This window comes from Ceratotherium simum, chromosome 36 (assembly GCF_057802395.1).
Source record: "Ceratotherium simum simum isolate JZ-2026a chromosome 36, ASM5780239v1, whole genome shotgun sequence".
Taxonomy (NCBI): domain Eukaryota; kingdom Metazoa; phylum Chordata; class Mammalia; order Perissodactyla; family Rhinocerotidae; genus Ceratotherium; species Ceratotherium simum.
Window position 1 is genome coordinate 25,248,039 of NC_141935.1, and position 19,830 is coordinate 25,267,868.

The 19,830-nt window shown below is 39.0% G+C and overlaps 1 protein-coding gene across 1 annotated transcript in view; it reads right to left on the reverse strand.

The window, feature by feature from the left end:
• Nucleotides 1-1,261: 1,261 nt before the first annotated feature.
• SCCPDH (saccharopine dehydrogenase (putative)) overlaps nucleotides 1,262-19,830 on the reverse strand; it is a 41,987-nt gene continuing 23,418 nt past the window's right edge. Inside the window, exons 6-12 of the mRNA XM_004439570.3 lie at nucleotides 15,450-15,580; nucleotides 14,658-14,775; nucleotides 13,716-13,835; nucleotides 13,566-13,622; nucleotides 5,139-5,250; nucleotides 2,936-3,017; nucleotides 1,262-1,901 (exon numbers count right to left, since the gene is read on the reverse strand). Coding sequence (XP_004439627.1) covers nucleotides 1,796-1,901; nucleotides 2,936-3,017; nucleotides 5,139-5,250; nucleotides 13,566-13,622; nucleotides 13,716-13,835; nucleotides 14,658-14,775; nucleotides 15,450-15,580 — 726 coding nt within the window. The 3' untranslated portion in view covers nucleotides 1,262-1,795. The remainder of the gene's footprint in view (nucleotides 1,902-2,935; nucleotides 3,018-5,138; nucleotides 5,251-13,565; nucleotides 13,623-13,715; nucleotides 13,836-14,657; nucleotides 14,776-15,449; nucleotides 15,581-19,830) is intronic.

Sequence of the window (19,830 nt, forward strand, 5' to 3'; positions counted from 1 at the left end):
GCTCCAGAAAGGAGTCTCCCAGGGAAGGTGGTGGATCTGGGCTGGTAGTTTCAGCTTAATATCAGGGCCCAACAGCTTATGACAGAGGCTTGGGTTTTGCCTGCAGCTCAGGTCCTGACTGAGTATACACACATGAACCGCAAGATAAGCCGTAACCTCGGAGGCCACGTGTGGAGCTCCCTGTGGTGGTGGCAGGGACAGGCGCCAGCAAAGCATCACAGGATCGCGGGAAGCCTCCGTCAGTGAGGCAGGACAGCAGTGAGGCCACGGGAAGCAGGAACGGCTTCTACCTCTTGGACTGAGCCTCAAGCTTCCTGGACGATTTGCAGATCGTGTATTACTCGCCTCAAGTGAGGAATATACTTTCTGCAAACGAGAGCAGGTGGAGCCTTGGAGGGTTAAAAAGAAAATCAGGATGAGACAGACTTGTATCTCAAGCCGGAGGATAGGATCACCCGGGTTGTCATACATCAGTGTCAATGCCAGAAAAGAACACAGCGTTCACTGCAAAGCTGTAAAGAAAGCTTACACAACACGTAGCTTCACCCAGTGGCCCCAAATGCAGATCTAAACCACAGATTCTAGGCCCCAACCTCCAGCCTTCCTAAATGCACACTGCTGGGGTCCACTGGGGAACCTATCGTTGTTTCGTGATTCTGATACACATGTCATGAGATCTGTTGCTCCTGAACATCTTTGTTTTTAGAGATGATAAAAACTTTTCTAAGGTCCCACAAATTAGGGCACAGCTGAGACCAGATCCCGACCAGCCCTGGGCAGAGGGAGCAAAGTGAGGATGAACAGGACTACCACCAAGAGTCTCCCTCTTCAAGTTAAAGACCCTCTTTCTTCTGTAGGCAGCACAGAAGGGGCTCCCCACATGAATAATAGTCCTATCTATGTCATGCTTCTCATTGTAGAGTAGAAATTCCATAAAGGTAGTGGTTGTCCTCTTTACATAATGAACAGCACAGAACGCTGTGTATGTGTTTATTATATGTTTATCACAAAAGGAAAAGCCCTTTGCCTTATTTTAGGGCATCGGTGGAAAACCTAGTTAAAATAACAAAAAGTAAATTAGAAAAAAATTCTGCTTAGGCAGTGTAAATCAATACAAAATAACCAGCTGTATCCTTAAAACTAAAACAGAACCAGGGAAACAAACAAGCCCAATCATTCGTGGCACACAGGTCAGACCAACCAGGAAGCTCATTTTTACCACTACTCAAGAACCTCGGCAGGCCCAAACACAAAACCACCATTCAATTGACAATCCTTTATTATTCAACTTAGTATCAGTCCAAAATCAGTGTAGATGGGCGAAAAACTAGGCTAAAATAGCAAAAAGTACAGTTTCATTTGGCAAAGGCCCCCCCAATACATAGAGAAACTCACTGGAAAGTGAGATCCCATTCAGTAGCACGGCAAGGAAAGCAGCGGTTACTGCCTGACATGACATGTCTGGGAGCCTCATCAAGGAATCAGTGAGCCACACAGATAGAGATTCCCACCCCACCCTCTGAGCTGCCAGCTCACCGATAAACATTGACCATGAATTCTTCAACGAAAAACTCAGTCAAATACCAGTTCTCTCTCACAAGCAATAAAATCACAAAATCAGCTAAGATTTGAAATTTAGGGTAAGCTAGTACAATTTCCTGCTTTTAATGTGTACATATTTTAGATTTGACAATCTTTTCCACATACAGTCAGATAGGATTATAGAAGAATTTCAAATATCAAATAAAAAAGCTGTTAATTCATGCATTTTATGACTGGTTAATTCTGCAAATGTTTAGACTTCAGAGCTGCTAAGGATGCTAAATTCAATGCCACGTTGGTTGAGTCTGTCAATCAAATTTGTTCTGGAGAAAGCTGCTCCAGGTGTGAAGACTCCGCCCCTGTAAGACAATAATAATATAAAACAGTGCACAAAGCCCATCTCCAGTCCTTCCCTCTGCTCACATGATCTGCTGAAGATTAGCTATCAAATCACTGCAGAGCTCATGAAAACCTGATTCTTGATTTTATCATGGACTAGTTTTGGTTCCATTCCGAAAATCAACTAAATGAGCAAGTAGCCTTACCCAGGAGGAAATTAGTGGCCCAGCAAACCCATCTAGATTGGTTCAGCAACTCATGAGTCTATTTCCATGATACTGATGTGTTCAAGAAGCACACTCAGGGTGATCAACCCCAGTAACTGCTGCTGTTTATACAGACATCCCTCAGATCCAGGAGGATTAAATAAAGAACTGAGTGAAAGAAACTTAAGTAATCAATTATTAATAAAGCATAAATAAGACAAACTGGATGAAAAAGAAGTTTCTTTAAATGTAACGGCTAACATTTATAAAATGCTAAATATTTTCAAAGGGTATATAAGTACTTGAAAAAATTTAACTATGCTTTGCTCTATACAACTTTTATGTTATTACTTAATATTGTTTCAGGTCATACCTAAATTCATTTATTTCTAAGCCTGCAGGCCTATGCTCATTTGTAAAGCTGGCCTACTTTTAGGGTAACAGCTAAAGGCTCCAGTACGATAGTCCACTTGACAATCATCCTGCCAGGATGCCACAAATAAGATCACTCTTGGTGTCAGGGTCCCACCGTCAGCTGTACGGTTCAGCACTCATCAGAGGCTCCTGTTAATACTATTTAACAGTAGGGACCTTTTCTGAGTAGTTGACTCTGGACTTGAGCTATTTTTTCAAGAAATTGAAGTCAACTTACACGGCTCTCAAACTTCTCTGTCTCCTCTCATTTACCTCTGCATTGTTCCCAGAGGCCAATGAGGAACTGTCCTTCTCATCATTTTAATTTAGCCCATCTTTGGATCAAAGAAACTGTAAATGCTCATGTGCAGACCCAGTGCCATATAAACAAAGATGAAAAAGAGATCTTCAAATTAGAAGAAAACCAGACTTACGCCTTAGGAAGATCAGAGGCATCACTGAGAAGAGTCATGGCTGCCTGGACCATGGCTATGGGCGTAGCCACGTAGCCTGCCTCTGCAGAAAACAAGGGATCAAAGGAAAAGAAAGCACTCATGAAGTATGCATTCAACAACACCCAAAAATCAAATGGCAGATTTTACACCTAACTCTAGGTATAAAGAATTTTCTCAATAGATACGCTGTTCACTTAATAACAAAAATAACAATTAACATTTATACAGTACTTATTAAGTGTTAGGAACTGTATTAAGTGCTTTAAATCTATTAAATTCATTTAATTCTCCTAACAATTATATGAGGTTAGTACTATTTTTTTTTTCCGCTGAGGAAGATTTGCCCTGAGCTAACATCTGTTGCTAATCTTCCTCTTTTTACTTGAGGAAGATTCACCCTGAGCTAACATCTGTTGCTAATCTTCCTCTTTTTGCTTGAAGAAGATTAGCCCCGAGCTAACATCTGTGCCAATCTTCCTCTATTTTGTACGTGAGTCGCCACCACAGCACAGCCGCCAACAAGTGGTGTAGGTCCATGCCCTTGAACCAAACCCGGGCCACTGAAGCGGAGCGGCCAAACTTAACCACTTGGCCACAGAGCCGGCCCCCAAGGTTAGTACTATTTTTATCCCCCTTTTACAGATAAGGAAACTGAGGCATGGAGAGATTAAGCGATTTGTCCAAACTCACAAAGTTAGGCAGTGGCTGGGCCAGAATCATACCCAGGCAGCTGGCTCAAGTCCATGCTCTTACCCACTACACTGCACTGCCTCTTGACAATAACCAAAGCCGATGATCCTGGATTCTTGTTTCTCTATTAATACACTAAACTTCACTTAAAAAAAAAAAAGACTCGGGGCAGGCCTAGTGGCATAGTGGTTAAGTTTGTGCTCTCCACTTCAGCAGCCCGGGGTTTGCAGGTTCGGATCCCAGGTGTGGACTGACGCACCACTTGTTGAGCCATGCTGTGGTGGCTTCCCATATAAAGTGGAGGAAGATGGGTGCAGATGTTAGCTCAGGGCCGATCTTCCTCAGCAAAAAGGAGGAGGATTGGCAACAGATGTTAGCTTAGGGCTAATCTTCCTCACCAAAAAAAAAAAAAAAAGGACTCAGTTTCTTAAAGAAAAACAACTGAGTAACTTTAAAAGAAGTCTAACTTTAAGAAGTAACTTTAAAAAGAAGTCTATAAGCAAGTGGGACATTAATGTTTACATTTCTGTCAAATAATAAAAACACAGTCAACTTATCTGAAAATTCCAGGTGAGAATTTGAAAAGAAGGCAAGATGCAAAAATATCTTTACCATCTGGTTTGATTAAAACTGCAAAACAGACCCCTGTGATCTATCAGGGATGATGGTAATTAAACTTATAATTATACTATAATTCACAAGTGGGACGGTCTCTGTACAGTTCTGTAAAATTTACAGCAAAAGTTCTTGAACATTTTTTGAGTGACAGTTCCTTTTAACAACCTATCAAAAGCTTTTACCCACGCCCCAAAAATGCACATGTGCAAACACATCTTACAAACAATGTCAGGGGAATCACAGATGCCAAAGAAACCTTGGGTCACAGCTTTGAATCACGTTATAATTATACTGCTTTAAAGTGACCTTTGAGTATGAAACAGATAAACATCATAAAACTAGCCCCTTGTTTTATTAATATTAAATTTTGCCATTCAGAATTACTGAATCATACTGAAAAAGAAAACCAGAGGGAGGGATACACTAATAAAACTGGATTATAACAATAATTTCAATCCTTTTTTTTTTTTTTTGTGAGGAGGACCAGCCCTGAGCTAACATCCAATGCCAATCCTCCCCTTTTTTGCTGAGGAAGACTGGCCCTGGGCTAACATCCATGCCCATCTTCCTCTACTTTATATGGGACGCCACCACAGCATGGCTTAACAAGCGGTGCGTTGGTGCGCACCCGGGATCCGAACCGGCGAACCCCGGGCCGCCGCAGTGGAACGTGCGCACTTAACCGCTTGCGCCACCGGGCTGGCCCCTCAATCCTTCTTTTGACAGAATCATTTATCATTATTACTTAAATAATTTGTGCAAATCTATTTCTGAAACAATTAAACTTTAAAAAGAATATATTGTAATAGCATACCACTTTATAGCTTAAGACAACGTAAAACTCTCAAGCATTCTTAGGTCATATGTGAAATACCTGGTCCTTTCACCTGAGTACAAATTCTGATATTTGGTTTGTTCTTATCAGAACCAAAGCCTTGGCTGTATCCTTGACCAAAGAATGTCATTGTAAATGATGAGGCATCAATCTGAGAAAAACAAAACAAAGGGCTTATTTAATAAATATGTCATTTCCTCCCTGAACACAATAAAACCCACTATTCTACTTCATAGGAGACATTTTCAATACATAAAAACATCAAATTCTATCTGCCAGAATATCCTGTCATCCTTTAAGCATGGAGCAAAAGTTAATTCTTTGAAGATGCAAGTTTGTTTTTTTTTTTAATTTTTATTTTTTTTAATTGTGAAATTTTTGTTGTACATTATTGCTTGTCACTCACCATACAAATGCATCCCTCCACCCTTTATGCCCACCCCCCACGCCCCTTGCCCCTGGTAACCACCAAACAGTTCTATCTGTCCGTGTGTTGGTTTATCTTCCACATATGAGTGAAATCATGCAGTGTGTGTGAAGACGCAAGTTTTGATGACTGGTGTGATGTTGGGGGGAGGGAGGTGGTGAGGAATAGGGATGAGGTAAAGATGATTCTTAGGTTGGGGCTTAAAGAAGAATAGCACCATTAAAATAGGCAGTTTCAGAGAAAAAGCTGGAGGTAGTTTTTATTTTAGGGTGGCAGAATATGGTAATCTGGTTTTAGATATCTATTTGAGGTGACAAGACAAAAATAGTCAGCCAGTAATGGCAATATGTGCCTGGGGCACAGATATACGTGCTCCACTCAGAGATGTAAAAATTCAAGTCAAAAAATTAAATTCTAGAAGACTTATCCAAGCATCTCGCACAATCGCTGATTTAGAAATAAGGTAACAAAGAATTTAGTCGTGGTCAACAAATTATTTATTAAGTCAGGCACTGAGGCATCAATAAAATACGGTCCCTGCCTTTCCTGGAGCTTACAGTTCAGTGGGGGAGAGATATATATAAGCAGATCTAATAACAATACAGACATGGATTAACAGACACAGGATTGTTCAGAGGAGGGCATTATTAAATCTACTGGGGAGGAGGGCATGGTTTTGAAATGTGCGTGCACACGCACACACACAATAGAAATTTATTACACAGAAAAGTAGGGTAGGTACCAGAAAGGAGAAACTGTTATTTAAAGGCAAAACCAGACAAGGCTGCCACAAGAAGAGAAAATTACAGCCCACTATCTTTGATGAACATAGATGCAAAAACTGTCAACAAAATATTTGTAAATTGAATTCAACAATACATTAAAAAAGAATCATACACTACGATCAAATGGCATTTATTCCAGGGATGCAGGGATGGTTCAACATCCACAAATCAGTCTATGTGATACAACACATTAACAAAACGAAGGATAAAAATCATATGATCATCTCAACAGATGCAGAAAAAGCATTTGACAAAATTCAACATCCAATTATGATAAAAACTCTCAACAAAGCGTGTAAAGCAGGAACATACCTCAACATAACAAAGGCCATATATGACAAGCCCACAGCCAACATTAAATTCAGTGGTGAAAAGCTGAAAGATTTTCCTCTAAGATCAGGAACAAGACAAGGATGGCCACTTTTGCCACTTTTATCCAACATACTATTAGAAGTCCTAGCCAGAGCAATTAGGCAAGAAAAAGAAAAAAGGCATCCAAATTGGAAAGGAAGAAGTAAAACTGTCACTATTTGCAGATGACATATTATATACAGAAAACCCTAAAGAGTACATCAAAAAACTGTTAGAACTAATAAACAAATTCAGTAAAGTTGCATGATACAAAATCAATACACAAAAATCTGTTGCATTTCTATACACTAATAGTGAATTATGAGAAAGAGAAATTAAGAAAACAATCTCATTTACAATTGCATCGAAAAGAATAAAATGCCTAGGAACAAATTTAGCCAAGAAGGTGAAAGACCTATATATTGAAAACTATAAAACACTAATGAAAGAAGTTAAAGACGACACAAATAAATGGAAAGATATTCTGTGCTCATGGATTGGAAGAATTAATACTGTTAAAATGTCCATACTACCCAAAGCAATCAACAGATTCAATGCAATCCCTATCAAAATTCCAAAGGCATTCTTCACAGACATAGAACAAACAATTCTTTTTTTTTTTTTTTTTTAAAGATTTTATTTACTTATTTTTCCCCCCCAAAGCCCCAGTAGATAGTTGTATGTCATAGCTGCACATCCTTCTAGTTGCTGTATGTGGGACGCAGCCTCAGCATGGCCTTGGAGAAGCAGTGCGTCGGTGTGCGCCCTGGATCCAAACCCGGGCCGCCAGCACCGGAGCGCAAGCACTTAACTGCTAAGCCACGGGGCCGGCCCCGAACAAACAATTCTAAAATTTGTATGGAACCATAAAAGAACCTAAATAGCCAAAGCCATCTTGAGAAAGAACAAAGCCGGAAGCATCACACTCCCAGATTTCAAACTATATTACAAAGCTGTAGTAATTAAAACAGTAAGGTATTGGCATAAAAACACACACAAACATCAATGGAACAGAATAGAGAGCCTGGAAATAACTCATGCATATATAGTCAATTAATTTATGACAAAGGAGCCAAGAATATAAAATGGGGAAAGGACAGTCTCTTCAATAAATTGTGTTGGGAAAATTGGACAGCCACATGCAAAAGAATGAAACTGGACCACTATCTTACACCATACACAAAAATTAACTCAAAATGGACTTGACCATCAGACCTGAAACCATAAAACTCCTAGAAGAAAACATAGGCAGTAGGCTCCTTGACATAGGTCTTGGTGGTGATTTTTTTAATCTGACACCAAAAGCAAAAACAACAAAAGCAAAAATAAACAAGTGGGACTACATAAAACTAAAAAGTTTCTGCACAGCAAAGGAAACCATGAACAAAATGAAATGGCAACCTACTGAATGGGAGAAAATAGTTGTATATCATATATCTGATAAGGGGCTATTATCCAAAATGAACCCATACAACTCAACAGCTAAAAACCAATCTGATTAAAAAATGGGCAGAAGATCTGAATAGACATTTTTCCAAAGACATGCAAATTGCCAATAGGTATATGAAAAGATGCTCTACATCATTAGTAATAAGGGAAAGGCAAATCAAAACCACAATGAGATATCACCTCACACTTGTTACAATGGCTATTATAAAAAAAATGAGAAATAACAAGTGTTGGCAAGGATGTGGAGAAAAGGGAACCCTCACGCAGTATTGCTGGGAACATACATTGGTATAGCTACTATGGAAAACAGTATGGAGGTTCCTCAAAAAATTAAAAACAGAACTATCACATGGTCCAGCAATTCCACTTCTGGGTATTTATCCAAAGAAAATGAAAACACTAATTCGAAAACATCTGCACCATGTTCACTGCAGCATTATTTACGATAGCCAAGATATGGAAACAACATAAGTGTCCATTGATGGATGAATGGATAAAGAAATTGTGGTATACATATATACAATGAAATATTATTAAGCCATAAAAAAGAAAGAATGAAATCTTGCCATTTGCAACAACATGGATGGACCTTCAGGGTATTATGCTAAGTGAAATAAGTCAGAGAAGGACAAATATTATTTGCTCTCCCTTACATGTGAAATCTAAAAAAAAACATACACATATATACATAAACTAAGCTCACAGACACAGAGAACAGATTGGTGGCTACCAAAGGTGGGGGTTGGGGCAGTGAGAGAAATGAGTGAACTGTTTTTGGTTTCTTTTTTAGTTTAAATAAATTGAATTAAAAAAAAAGAAAGAAAAAGAGAAAGATATGGGCTTTTCAGTACATTACCAAAATTAAGTGACTATTCCTTAAAAGCAGCAATAGAATCAGCTACTCATGTATGTCCAAGGCCATATGCTGTCAAAGGTCAATACCAAAGAAGATGAATTTCAAAGAAAAATGGGAGGAAGCCAAGTTGCATAAGTTTCACAAAAGAAACCAAGCAGATTTCCTGGGTGCCGTGATATTTGGCAGCCTTCTCAGGCATGCTGCTTCTTGTTCCCATTTCTCTCCTTTATCCCACGACGTGTAGCCTTATAAATGCCTGAGCAAATGTCTGAGCATTAAATTATAAACTGTAAGTCAGCTCATGAGACCTGAGCAGAGATTTTCTTAAAATAATAGAATGGCATCCAGGCCTTTCAAGGCCTGACTGTACACTCTACACTAAATGTCCCAGAATTAGTGTTGGCCAGCCTCCGAAGTAGGGAAGAGAGAGAAGGGTAAGAGCAGAGAAGAAAGGAAGAGAGAAAAGGAAAGGGGGAAGGGGGGAGAAGTTGTTGGCCCTGCCTGTCCACACATGGTCAAAGGGAGAGGATATCTTCCAGGCCACCTGAACTGTAGTCCATCTGACAGCAGTGTCTCTTGTGGAGACTGATTCCTTAGTTAGCCAAAAAAAAGTTAATAATTTGTCTTCTGTAATTTGCTTAAATGGAGAGAATAAGCAAGCAGGACAATGCCGTCCTGAACTTATCCTATCTACCTAATAGATATAGTTCTGATTAAGTTAATTAACTGTATTCTGGTTTATATACCTCAGACTCTTGTGAATCAGCTAGACTGAGTAACCAATTCTTCTGGCCATGATAAGTCTGGGGCAGTGATAAGAACCTATATCGCAATTAGCAAGTTTCAGGACTAGAATCAGGACCAGTGCAAGTACTTCCTTCTTTTCAAACTCACGCTACACCTACACCAGTGGTTCCCAGTTTTTTAAATTTAAGGACTGCTCCGGGGGGAAAAAAAAAAAGGTAAGAAGGGATGCAGTAGCATGGTGGATTACAGTCTAACACGGCTAGAACATACGAGTGAAGAGGAATGGGGTGGCACTAACGTGTCAGAGGTGTGGACAAGGTCAGACACACAGGCCAGCACTTGTCCCCTCCCCAGCTTGAGGCACACGTGCTACCGGACCTTAACCCTCTCGGGTTAGGCGCACAATCCGCTTTAGACAATTTTCAACACAGTCTCTAGGCTGCTACTACCAATTAATCACAGCACGAAAAATGAAACCTATCTGCCATTCCAGAGTAGATCATGAAGGGCCTCACACCTCCCAGAGATAGACTTCCAGCCAGTGGTGCTCTGGGGGTGTGAACAAAAATCACCCAAATCTGACCTGGAACCTTCCTACCTCCTCATCAGTGATTCACAACCTTGGAAGCACATTAGCGTCACTGGGGAGCTTTTAAAAAGCCTGATGCCCAGGACACATTCCAGACCAATGAAACCCAAATCTCTGGTCATCAGTTTTGGGCTCTCTCCCAAAGCTGAGAACCATTGCTCCATACTTCCAGGCCCTGCTCCACACCTACTGAATCAGAATGTCCAGACGCCAGGCTCAGGACATGTATTTGGAAAAAGCTCCCTGACATATAAAGTCCCAGGTAAAAAATCACTGCCAAAGCAGTTAGTCAGGGAAGCATTTTAAAGAAGGTGATAACAGTCAGATTTGTGTCACAGATCTCTTGGACAGCAGTGGGAAGCTGGATTGGAAAGAAATCATAGGGCGGCTATGGACAGTTCAGTCCAGAGATAAGGGCCTGCGCTATCAACAGAGTGAAAAGACAACCTACAGAATGGAAGAAAACATTTTCAAATCACATATCTGATAAGGTATTAATATTCAGAATATATAGAGAACTCCTAAAACTCAACAACAAAAACACAAACAACCCGATTCAAAAATGGGCGAAGGACATGAATAGACATTTCTCTAAAGAAGATATACAAATGGCCAATAAGCACATGAAAAGACGTTCAACGTCACTAATCACTAGGGAAATGCAAATGAAAACCATAATGAGATACCACCTCACCCCTATTAGGGTGGCTACTATGAAAAAAAACGAAATAAGTGTTGGCAAGGATGCAGAGAAACTGGAACTCTTGTGCACAGTTGGTAGGAACGTAAAAAGGTGCAGCTGCAGTGGAAAACAGTTTGGAGGTTCCTCAAAAAATTAAAAATAGAATTACCATAGGATCCACTAATTGCACTTCTGGGTATACACCCAAAAGAACTGAGAGTAGGGTCTTGAGGTATTTGCACACCCATGTTCATAGCAGCACTATTCACCATAGCCAAAAGGTGGAAGTAACCCAAGTGTCCATGGACAAATGAATGGATAAGCCAAATGTGGTACACACACACACACACACACACACACACACAAGAGAATAATATTATTCAGCCTTAAAAACAAAGGAAATTCTGACACCTGTTACAACATGGATGAAACTTGAGGACAATATACAAAGTGAAATTAGCCAGTCATAAAAAGACAAATACTGTATCACTCCACTTGTATGAGGAACTTAGAGCAGTCAAAATCATAGAGACAGAAGGAAGAACAGTGCTAGCCAGGACCTGGAGGAAGACGGGACAGGAGAGTTATTGTCTAATGGGTATGGAGTTCCAGTTTTGCAAGATGAAAACAATCCTGGAAATGGATGGTGGTGATGGCTACATAACAATAATGAATGTACTTGATACCACTGAACACTTAAAAATGGTTAAGATGATACATTTTATGTTATGTGTGTTTTACCACAATTAGAAAAAAAAAGAGAGAGAGAGAGATAAGAGCCTGAACCAAGGCAGTTGTGATAGAGTTGGAGAAAAACCTAGAATGATGCCTACGTTGTGACTGGGCAGATAACAGAGCCACTAACTGGGGTGGGAAATATAGAAGGAAGAAGAGCACTGGGGGAAAGAAGTTCAGATTTTGACATGTTAAATTTGAAGTACTTGAGGGATATACGGGTCAAGACTTCTAGTAAAATAGCTGGATATGTAAATCTGGAGATCTAAGTGTGCCGGTTAAGAGCACTGCTGAGATCACTTAGGGAGAGAGAGTGAGAAGTGGGCCAAGGATGGAACCCCGGGGATGACCAACAGTTAAGGAGTAGAAAGCAGAGAGGACATAGCAAAGGCAGAGAAGGAACAGAGCAGAAACTCAGAAGAGCAATGATCTCAGAAGCTGAGGCAAATGAACATTTCTAGAAGGACAATAATATAAGAGAGAACAGACTAAATAAGGACTCAAAGCACGCACGCGCTTAGCAGGAATAGGCTAATGGTGACTTTAGCGAGGGGCCAAGGAAGGGTGAAGGAAGGGTCAAGGACTGTTCTTCAGGTTGGAAAGGACATTGGCATGTTTATAGGATGAGGAGAAAGAACCTGTCGAGAGGAGGAGGAGAGTTCAGAGGAGAGAAAAGGAATAACCAACTGATGAAGTCAGGAGGGAATCTAATCAAAAGCAGCAGTAGTGGTAAAGACTCAGGCTGTTGACTCCAGGATCCACCACATTCTAGCTATGTGAACTGAGGCGAGTAACACCCTCTCTCATTATTTCCTCAACTTTAAAAAGTGGATAATAAAAATACATTGACCTAGATGGTTGTTGGAGGACTAAATGAAACATAAAGCACTTAGCCCTGTGCCTGCCACACAAGGAATGCCTGAGTTTTAAAGAGCACAGGTGGCGGGATCGGTCTTGTTTGTACGGGAGAATACCTCTTTGAGAGAGGAAGAAAGAAGGTGAAGATGCGAGCAGTGACAATAGGTGGGGAACAGGAATCTGAGGGGATACACAGCAGATGTTCTCAATTCCATCGGTAAAGCAGGACTTGTGATAACGGCAGACAGGGAAGAGAGCTGGGTTTTTGAAAAAAGCCACTGAGAGGAGATGGAGAGATGACTAATGAAAAGTAAAAGGATCAGCAAGTGATGTTTAAAGCTCCACTGAGGGGGAAGCACGAATTTGTGGTGCTACTCTCCTCAGTGGTGGAATTTACCCCCAGTAGTACCTAGTGTAAAAGGGATGAAGGCTAAATGACCCAAGGACTGACTCAGGGTTGGCATCTGCAAGCCAAATGGTAGAAAATGAAGCAGTCATACTGTTGAGGATGTTGGACAGACAGTAATTCAATTTATCTACCATAGGGATCCAGGGCATGTGGAAGAGGAAGGGGAAGGGAAGCTTGGGAGGGGGAAGTAGGGGTCAAAAGGAGGAAATAACGGAGGAGAAAAATGGAAGAGTAAAAGTATGAGAAATCTCTAGGAAGTAAAGAGAATATAATTTCTGGAGGCACAGGGCTGGGTTCTCATCCCAGCTTGGCCACTTACTCACTAAAGGACCTTGGGCAAGTTTCTTAGGCTCTCTGTGCCTCAGTTTCCTCATCTGTAAAATGGAGATAATACCTACCTCAAGGGGCGTTTGAAAAGACTAAGTCATCTAATTTACGTAAAGAACATAAAAGAGTGTTTGAAACATCGTAAGTGCCCCCATCAAGTCTTAGCCGTTATTGTCACTGCACTGAGGAAAAGTAAAAACAAAATAAAGAAAAATATTATTTTAGAGACCTGGAACAAAAGAAAGGGTTACCTGTTTTTGTGTTGGACCTTGTTTGGAAAAATAACCAAAGGAGAAGAGCCATGGGAACTAAAGGAAAAAAGGAAACAAATCCTCAGTGATATTTTTTCAAACTTATGGAAAATACTTCTGAAGATCTAATTTCATAAAAATATTACTTACTTTTATGAGAAGCTGCCTTCCAATGCCAAACTTCACAAAGAATAAAAAGAAAAGTCCTGCAAACATCAGCTTAATAACAGAGGTGATGCCTCCCACAGTTATATAAGCAGCATATTGAACCTAGACAAAGAATATAAAGTCAGAATGTTACTCTCTACTTTTTTAGACCAAGTAATACAAAAATGTTAGCTACTTATAACTTACTCTATAGTTATAAATATCAAACAAAAGCAGTTTCCACTTTATGAATATGTTATATTCATATATTCAAGCTTCTGAAAGCTTGTTCAGAAACCAGACATTGGGAGCATATTTTTTAAAGAAAGTGTTGCAAATGGTAATTAACTTTCCCTACTTGAACAAAAAAGTCCACACAATCCATATATAAAAAGTGCACAATAATATACTCGAGTTTAGCAATTACAGATCACAGAATGTAGACTCCACTTACAACCTCTTCTATGAGAAAATACTCTCTTGTCTTTTAACTTGAGATAGTTTCCTTTTCAAGCCTCGCCAGTGGGAGCAATTACTTCCCACACCAAAAGGAGTAGGATGGTACTCCAGAGGTAGCAAGGAGAGAAGAAAGAAGAATCCAGACATCTCCACAAGCAATAGAAAGAGTATTCCAGCAGCTGAAACTCTAAATAAGATTGTCGGGTGTTTATGACACCAGGATTTCCGGTACTGAACTTGCCGCTGTTGTGTTCATTAAACAGGCATTCAGCAGCCCAGATTTGAATTATAGGGGGAGGCTATTACCACCCCATAAAATGCAAAATGCTCTACACTACTGATCCTGTATACTCCCAGAAACTGAAACATGCCTTATTGAGCTTTCTTTTTTTGCTTTATAAACATAAAAATCCTACATTAAACAGATAGGGTAACTGTAACAAACACAGAATACTCTTTATTAAAAAATAAATTATATACACTTACAGGTGATTGCTCTAAGTTTTCATGCAAGTAACGCTGAGTCCGCTTCACAACAGACATATCTGCTCCCAAAAAAGGAATGGAATAGCTGTTGAGTTCTCTGCAGTAAGAAATTGGCCACCTGCAAGACAGACCCATGTTGCACTTTCTCCATTTACAGTGACCACAACTTTAACTTGTGAATTTCTGAATAAAAATTTTAACTTTTCTTGAGGAAGGAGTAACGATGAAGATGGCAGATCTGCTCTTAATTAAAATTCATTTCAGTATTTGTTCTTTGTTCTCTACACCTACACCCCAAAAAAGTGACAAGTGGAACAGTGTGGTATTTCTCACACCATGGGCACTTAACACATAGTTTAACGAGGTTTTGCCCCATCAATTTCACTAGACAATGATAAAAAGAACACACATGTCAACAGCCAAACTCTTGAATTTAAAGTTCTCATATATAAACGCTAGTAATAGATTGAATGATTAATCTATATAAATCATCACACTTTAAGATGGTGGTTTTATTGCATAAAATGTAATTGACATTTAATTTTGATATTGACAGTGAAGAATCATAAAATTCATTTTTTCGCAGGGTCTAAATGTATTATAATATATGAAGTACTTAAGCTTAGGGTAACATATTAATTATATTTTATTTATCTTTGGAAACAATCCTGAACTTACTACAAAATAGTCTCCAGGCTTTTCTTAGTAGCATACTTACTTTATTAACAGCCATTATCAACAACAATATACTTAGACTAGATATACCAAAGAATAGATTTTGAGTTAACATACCTTCTTTTCAATTTTGGACCAACAATTGGGACAGGTTTCAGATTTGCCTGATTTCGTAGTTTTTTCAAATTACTCTGATCTCCAAAACCATAAACTGCTGACTTCCAGGTACCATCATGAATGCACAACCCCTAATAAAATAATTCAAGAAAGAGTTAAAGAAACATGTCTTTGAGATAATTTCTAAAATGTAAAACCAAGTAACGGATAATTGACAGAAAGAATATTTCACCTCTACTTAGGCAAGGCATCATCCAAGTGAAAATGAAAATACACCATACCAACTCACATGGGATGCAGCAAAAGCGGTCCTAAGAGGGAAAGTCATAGCAATACAAGCCCACATTCACAAACAAGAAAAATCTCAAATAAGCAGTCTTAAACTACACCTAACAGAACAAGAAAAAGAACAACAAAGAAAGCCCCAAGTCAGCAGAAGGAGAGAAATAATAAAACCCAGAACAGAAATAAATAGAATAGAAACCAAAAAAACAGTAGAAAGGATCAATGAAACTAAGAGCTGGTTCTTTGAGAAGATAAACAAAATTGACTTACTAAAAAAAGAGAGAGAAGGCTCAAATAAATAAAATTAGAAATGAAAGAGGAGAAATTACAACAGATACCACAGAAATACAAAGGATTATAAGAGAATACTATGAATAACTATGTGCCGAAATACAAAGGATTATAAGAGAATACTATGAATAACTATGTGCCAACAAATAGGACAATCTAGAAGAAATGGATACATTCTTAGACTCATACAACCTCCCAAAACTGAATCAAGAAGAAATAGAGACTCTGAATAGACCAATCACAAGTAAAGAGATTGAAACAGTAATCAAAAACCTCCCAAAACATAAAAGTCCAGGACCAGATGGTTTCTCTGGAAAATTCTACCCAACATTAAAAGAAGATTTAATACCTATTATTCTCAAACTATTCCAAAAAATAGAGGAAGATGGAACACTTCCTAACTCATCCTACAAGGCCAGCATCACCCTGATCCCAAAGCCAGATGACGACAACACAAAGAAGGAAAACTACAGGCCAATATCACTGATGAAAATGGATGCAAAAATCCTCAACAAAATACCGGTAAACCAAATACAGCAACACATTAAAAGGATCATACACCGTGATCAAGTGGGATTTATACCAGGGATTATACACAGGGATGGTTCAACATCCACAAATCAATCAATATGATACACCACAGTAACAAAATGAGGAATAAAAATCACATGATCATCTCAATAGATGCAGAGAAAGCATTTGATAAGATCCAGCACCCGTTTATGATAAAAACTCTCAAAATGGGTATAGAAGGAAAGTACCTCAACACAATAAAGGCCATATATGACAAATCCACAGCCAATATCATACTCAACAGGGAAAAACTGAAAGCCATCTCTCCAAGAACAGGAACAAGACAAGGGTGCCCACTGTCACCACTCTTATTCAATATAGTACTGGAGGTTTTGGCCAGGGCAATTAGGCAAGAAAAAGAAATAAAAGGCATCCAAATGGCAAGAATGAAGTGAAATTCTTGCTGTTTGCAGATGACATGATTCTATACATAGAAAACCCTAAAGAATCCATCAGAAAACTATTAGAAATAATCAACAACTACAGCAAAGTTGCAGGGTACAAAATCAACTTACAAAAATCAGTTGCATTTCTATACTCTAATAACGAACTAACAGAAGGAGAACTAAAGAAGATAATCCCATTTACAATTGCAACAAAAAAGAATAAGATATTTAGGAATAAATTTAACCAAGGAGGTGAATGATCTATACAATGAAAACTGTAAGACACTGAAAGAAATCAGTGATGACATAAAGAAATGGAAAGATATTCCATGCTCATGGATTGGAAGAATAAACATAGTTAAAATGTCATACTATCCAAAGGAATCTACAGATTCAATGCAATTCCAATCAGAATCCCAATGACGTTCTTCATGGAAATAGAACAAAGAATCCTAACATCCATATAGGGCAACAAAAGACCCCGAATAGCTAAAGCAATCCTGAGAAAAAAGAATCAACCTGGAGGCATCACAATCTCTGACTTCAAAATATACTAGAAAGCTACAGTAATCAAAACAGCATAGTACTGGTACAACAGCAGACACACAGACCAATTGAACAGAATTGAAAGCCCAGAAATAAAACCTCACATCTATGGACAGCTAATCTTCCACAAAGGAGCCAGGAACATACAATGGAGAAAGGAAATTTTCTTCAATAAATGGTGTTGGGAAAACTGGACAGCCACATGCAAAACAACAAAAGTAGACCATTATCTTTCGCCACAAACAAAAGTTAACTCAAAATGGATTAAAGACTTGAAGGTAAGACGTGAAACCAGAAAAATCCTAGAAGAAAATATAGGCAGTACACTCTTCGACGTTGGTCTTAGAAGGATCTTTTTGAATACCATGTCTACTCGGACAAGAAAAACAAAAGAAAAAATAAATAAATGGGACTTCATCAGACCAAAGAGCTTCTGCAAGGCAAAGGAAACCAAGAACAAAACAAAAAGACAACCCACCAACTGGGAGAAAATATTTGTAAATCATATATCCGACAAGGGGTTAATCTCCAAAATATATAAAGAACTCATACAACTCAACAACAAAAAAACAAACAACCCGATCAAAAAATGAGCAGAGGATCTGAACAGACATTTTTCCAAAGAGGATACATAGATGGCCAATAGGCACATGAAAAGATGTTCAACATCACTAATCATTAGAGAAATGCAAATCAAAACTACAATGAGGTATCACCTTACATCCGGCAGAATGGCTATAATTATCAAGACAAAAAACAACAAATGTTGGAGAGGATTTGGAGAAAAGGGAACTCTCATACACTGCTGGTGTATCCCACTACCGGGTATTTACCCAAAGACCTTGAAATCAACAATTTAAAGACTTATGCACCCCTATATTCATTGCAGCATTATTCACAACAGCCAAGACATGGAAGCAACCCAAGTTCCCATCAACTGATGAATGGATAAAGATGTGGTATATATACACAACGGAACACTACTCAGCCAGAAAAAAAGACAAAATTGTCCCATTTGCAACAACATGGATGGACCCAGGGTATGATGTTAAGCGAAATAAGCCACACAGAGAAAGACAAACAGCACATGATTTCCCTCATGTGTGGAAGATAAACAAACACATGGACAAAGAGAACAGATTAGTGGTTACCAGAGGGGAAGGGGGTTGGGGGTGGGCATAAGGGGCAAAGGGGCACATATGTATGGTAACAAATAATAATGTACAACTGAATTTCACAATGTTATAAACTATTATGACCTCAATAAAATAATAATAATAAATTAAATAAATAAATAAAGTATATTTCTGGGGGGAGAAAAAAAGCAGCCATTCCTGACCTTGACGCCATGACATATGTCATCTTCTAACAGCTTTACTATTCTGCCTTTCGCATTTGGGTCTACAGTCCACCTAAACTTGACTGTTACACACAGTGCAAAGTATGAGTCCAATTTCACTTTTTCTCCATATAGATACCCAACTGTCCCAACATTATCTCCTGAAAAGCCCTTTACCATAAACAAGTGTTTATATACGTACGAACTACCCTGAGCTCTTTATTCTGTTCCTCTGGCCTACTGATATCCCTCTGCCGATGCAACATTGACTTAATAATAAGTCTTGATATCCAAGAGCGCCTTTCTACCTGATTCTCCTTCACAAAATGTCTTGGCTATTCTCGGCCCTTTGCATTTCAATATACATTTTAGAATTAGCTTATCAAGTTGCACACCAGAACAAAACAAACCAACCAACCAACCCTGTTTGAGATTCTGATTGGAATTATACGGGATGATACATCAATTTGAGGAAAACTGACATCTTAACGAAATTGAGTGTTCCAACCCATGAATATGGTGGATTCTTCCATTTATTTGCCTTCTTCAAGGTCTCTCACTAACATTTTATAGTTTCCTTTACAGAAATCTTGCACATTTTCTATTACTTATTTGTAGGTACTTGATTTTTTTGTGCCATTATAAATGGTCTCTTTTTTTTAAAAAAATCACTTTATAACTGTAGCTGGTATACAGAAATGCAACTGACTTTCACATTAAATTTTTTTTAATAATTTTATTTATTTATTTATTTTTTCCCCCAAAGCCCCAGTAGATAGCTGTATGTCATAGCTGCACACCCTTCTAGTTGCTGTATGTGGGATGCGGCCCCACCATGGCCAGAGAAGGGGTGCATCGGTGCGCGCCTGGGATCCGAACCCGGGCCACCAGCAGCGGAGCGCGCGCACTTAACTGCTAAGCCACGGGGCCGGCCATCACATTAATTTTGTATCCAGCAACA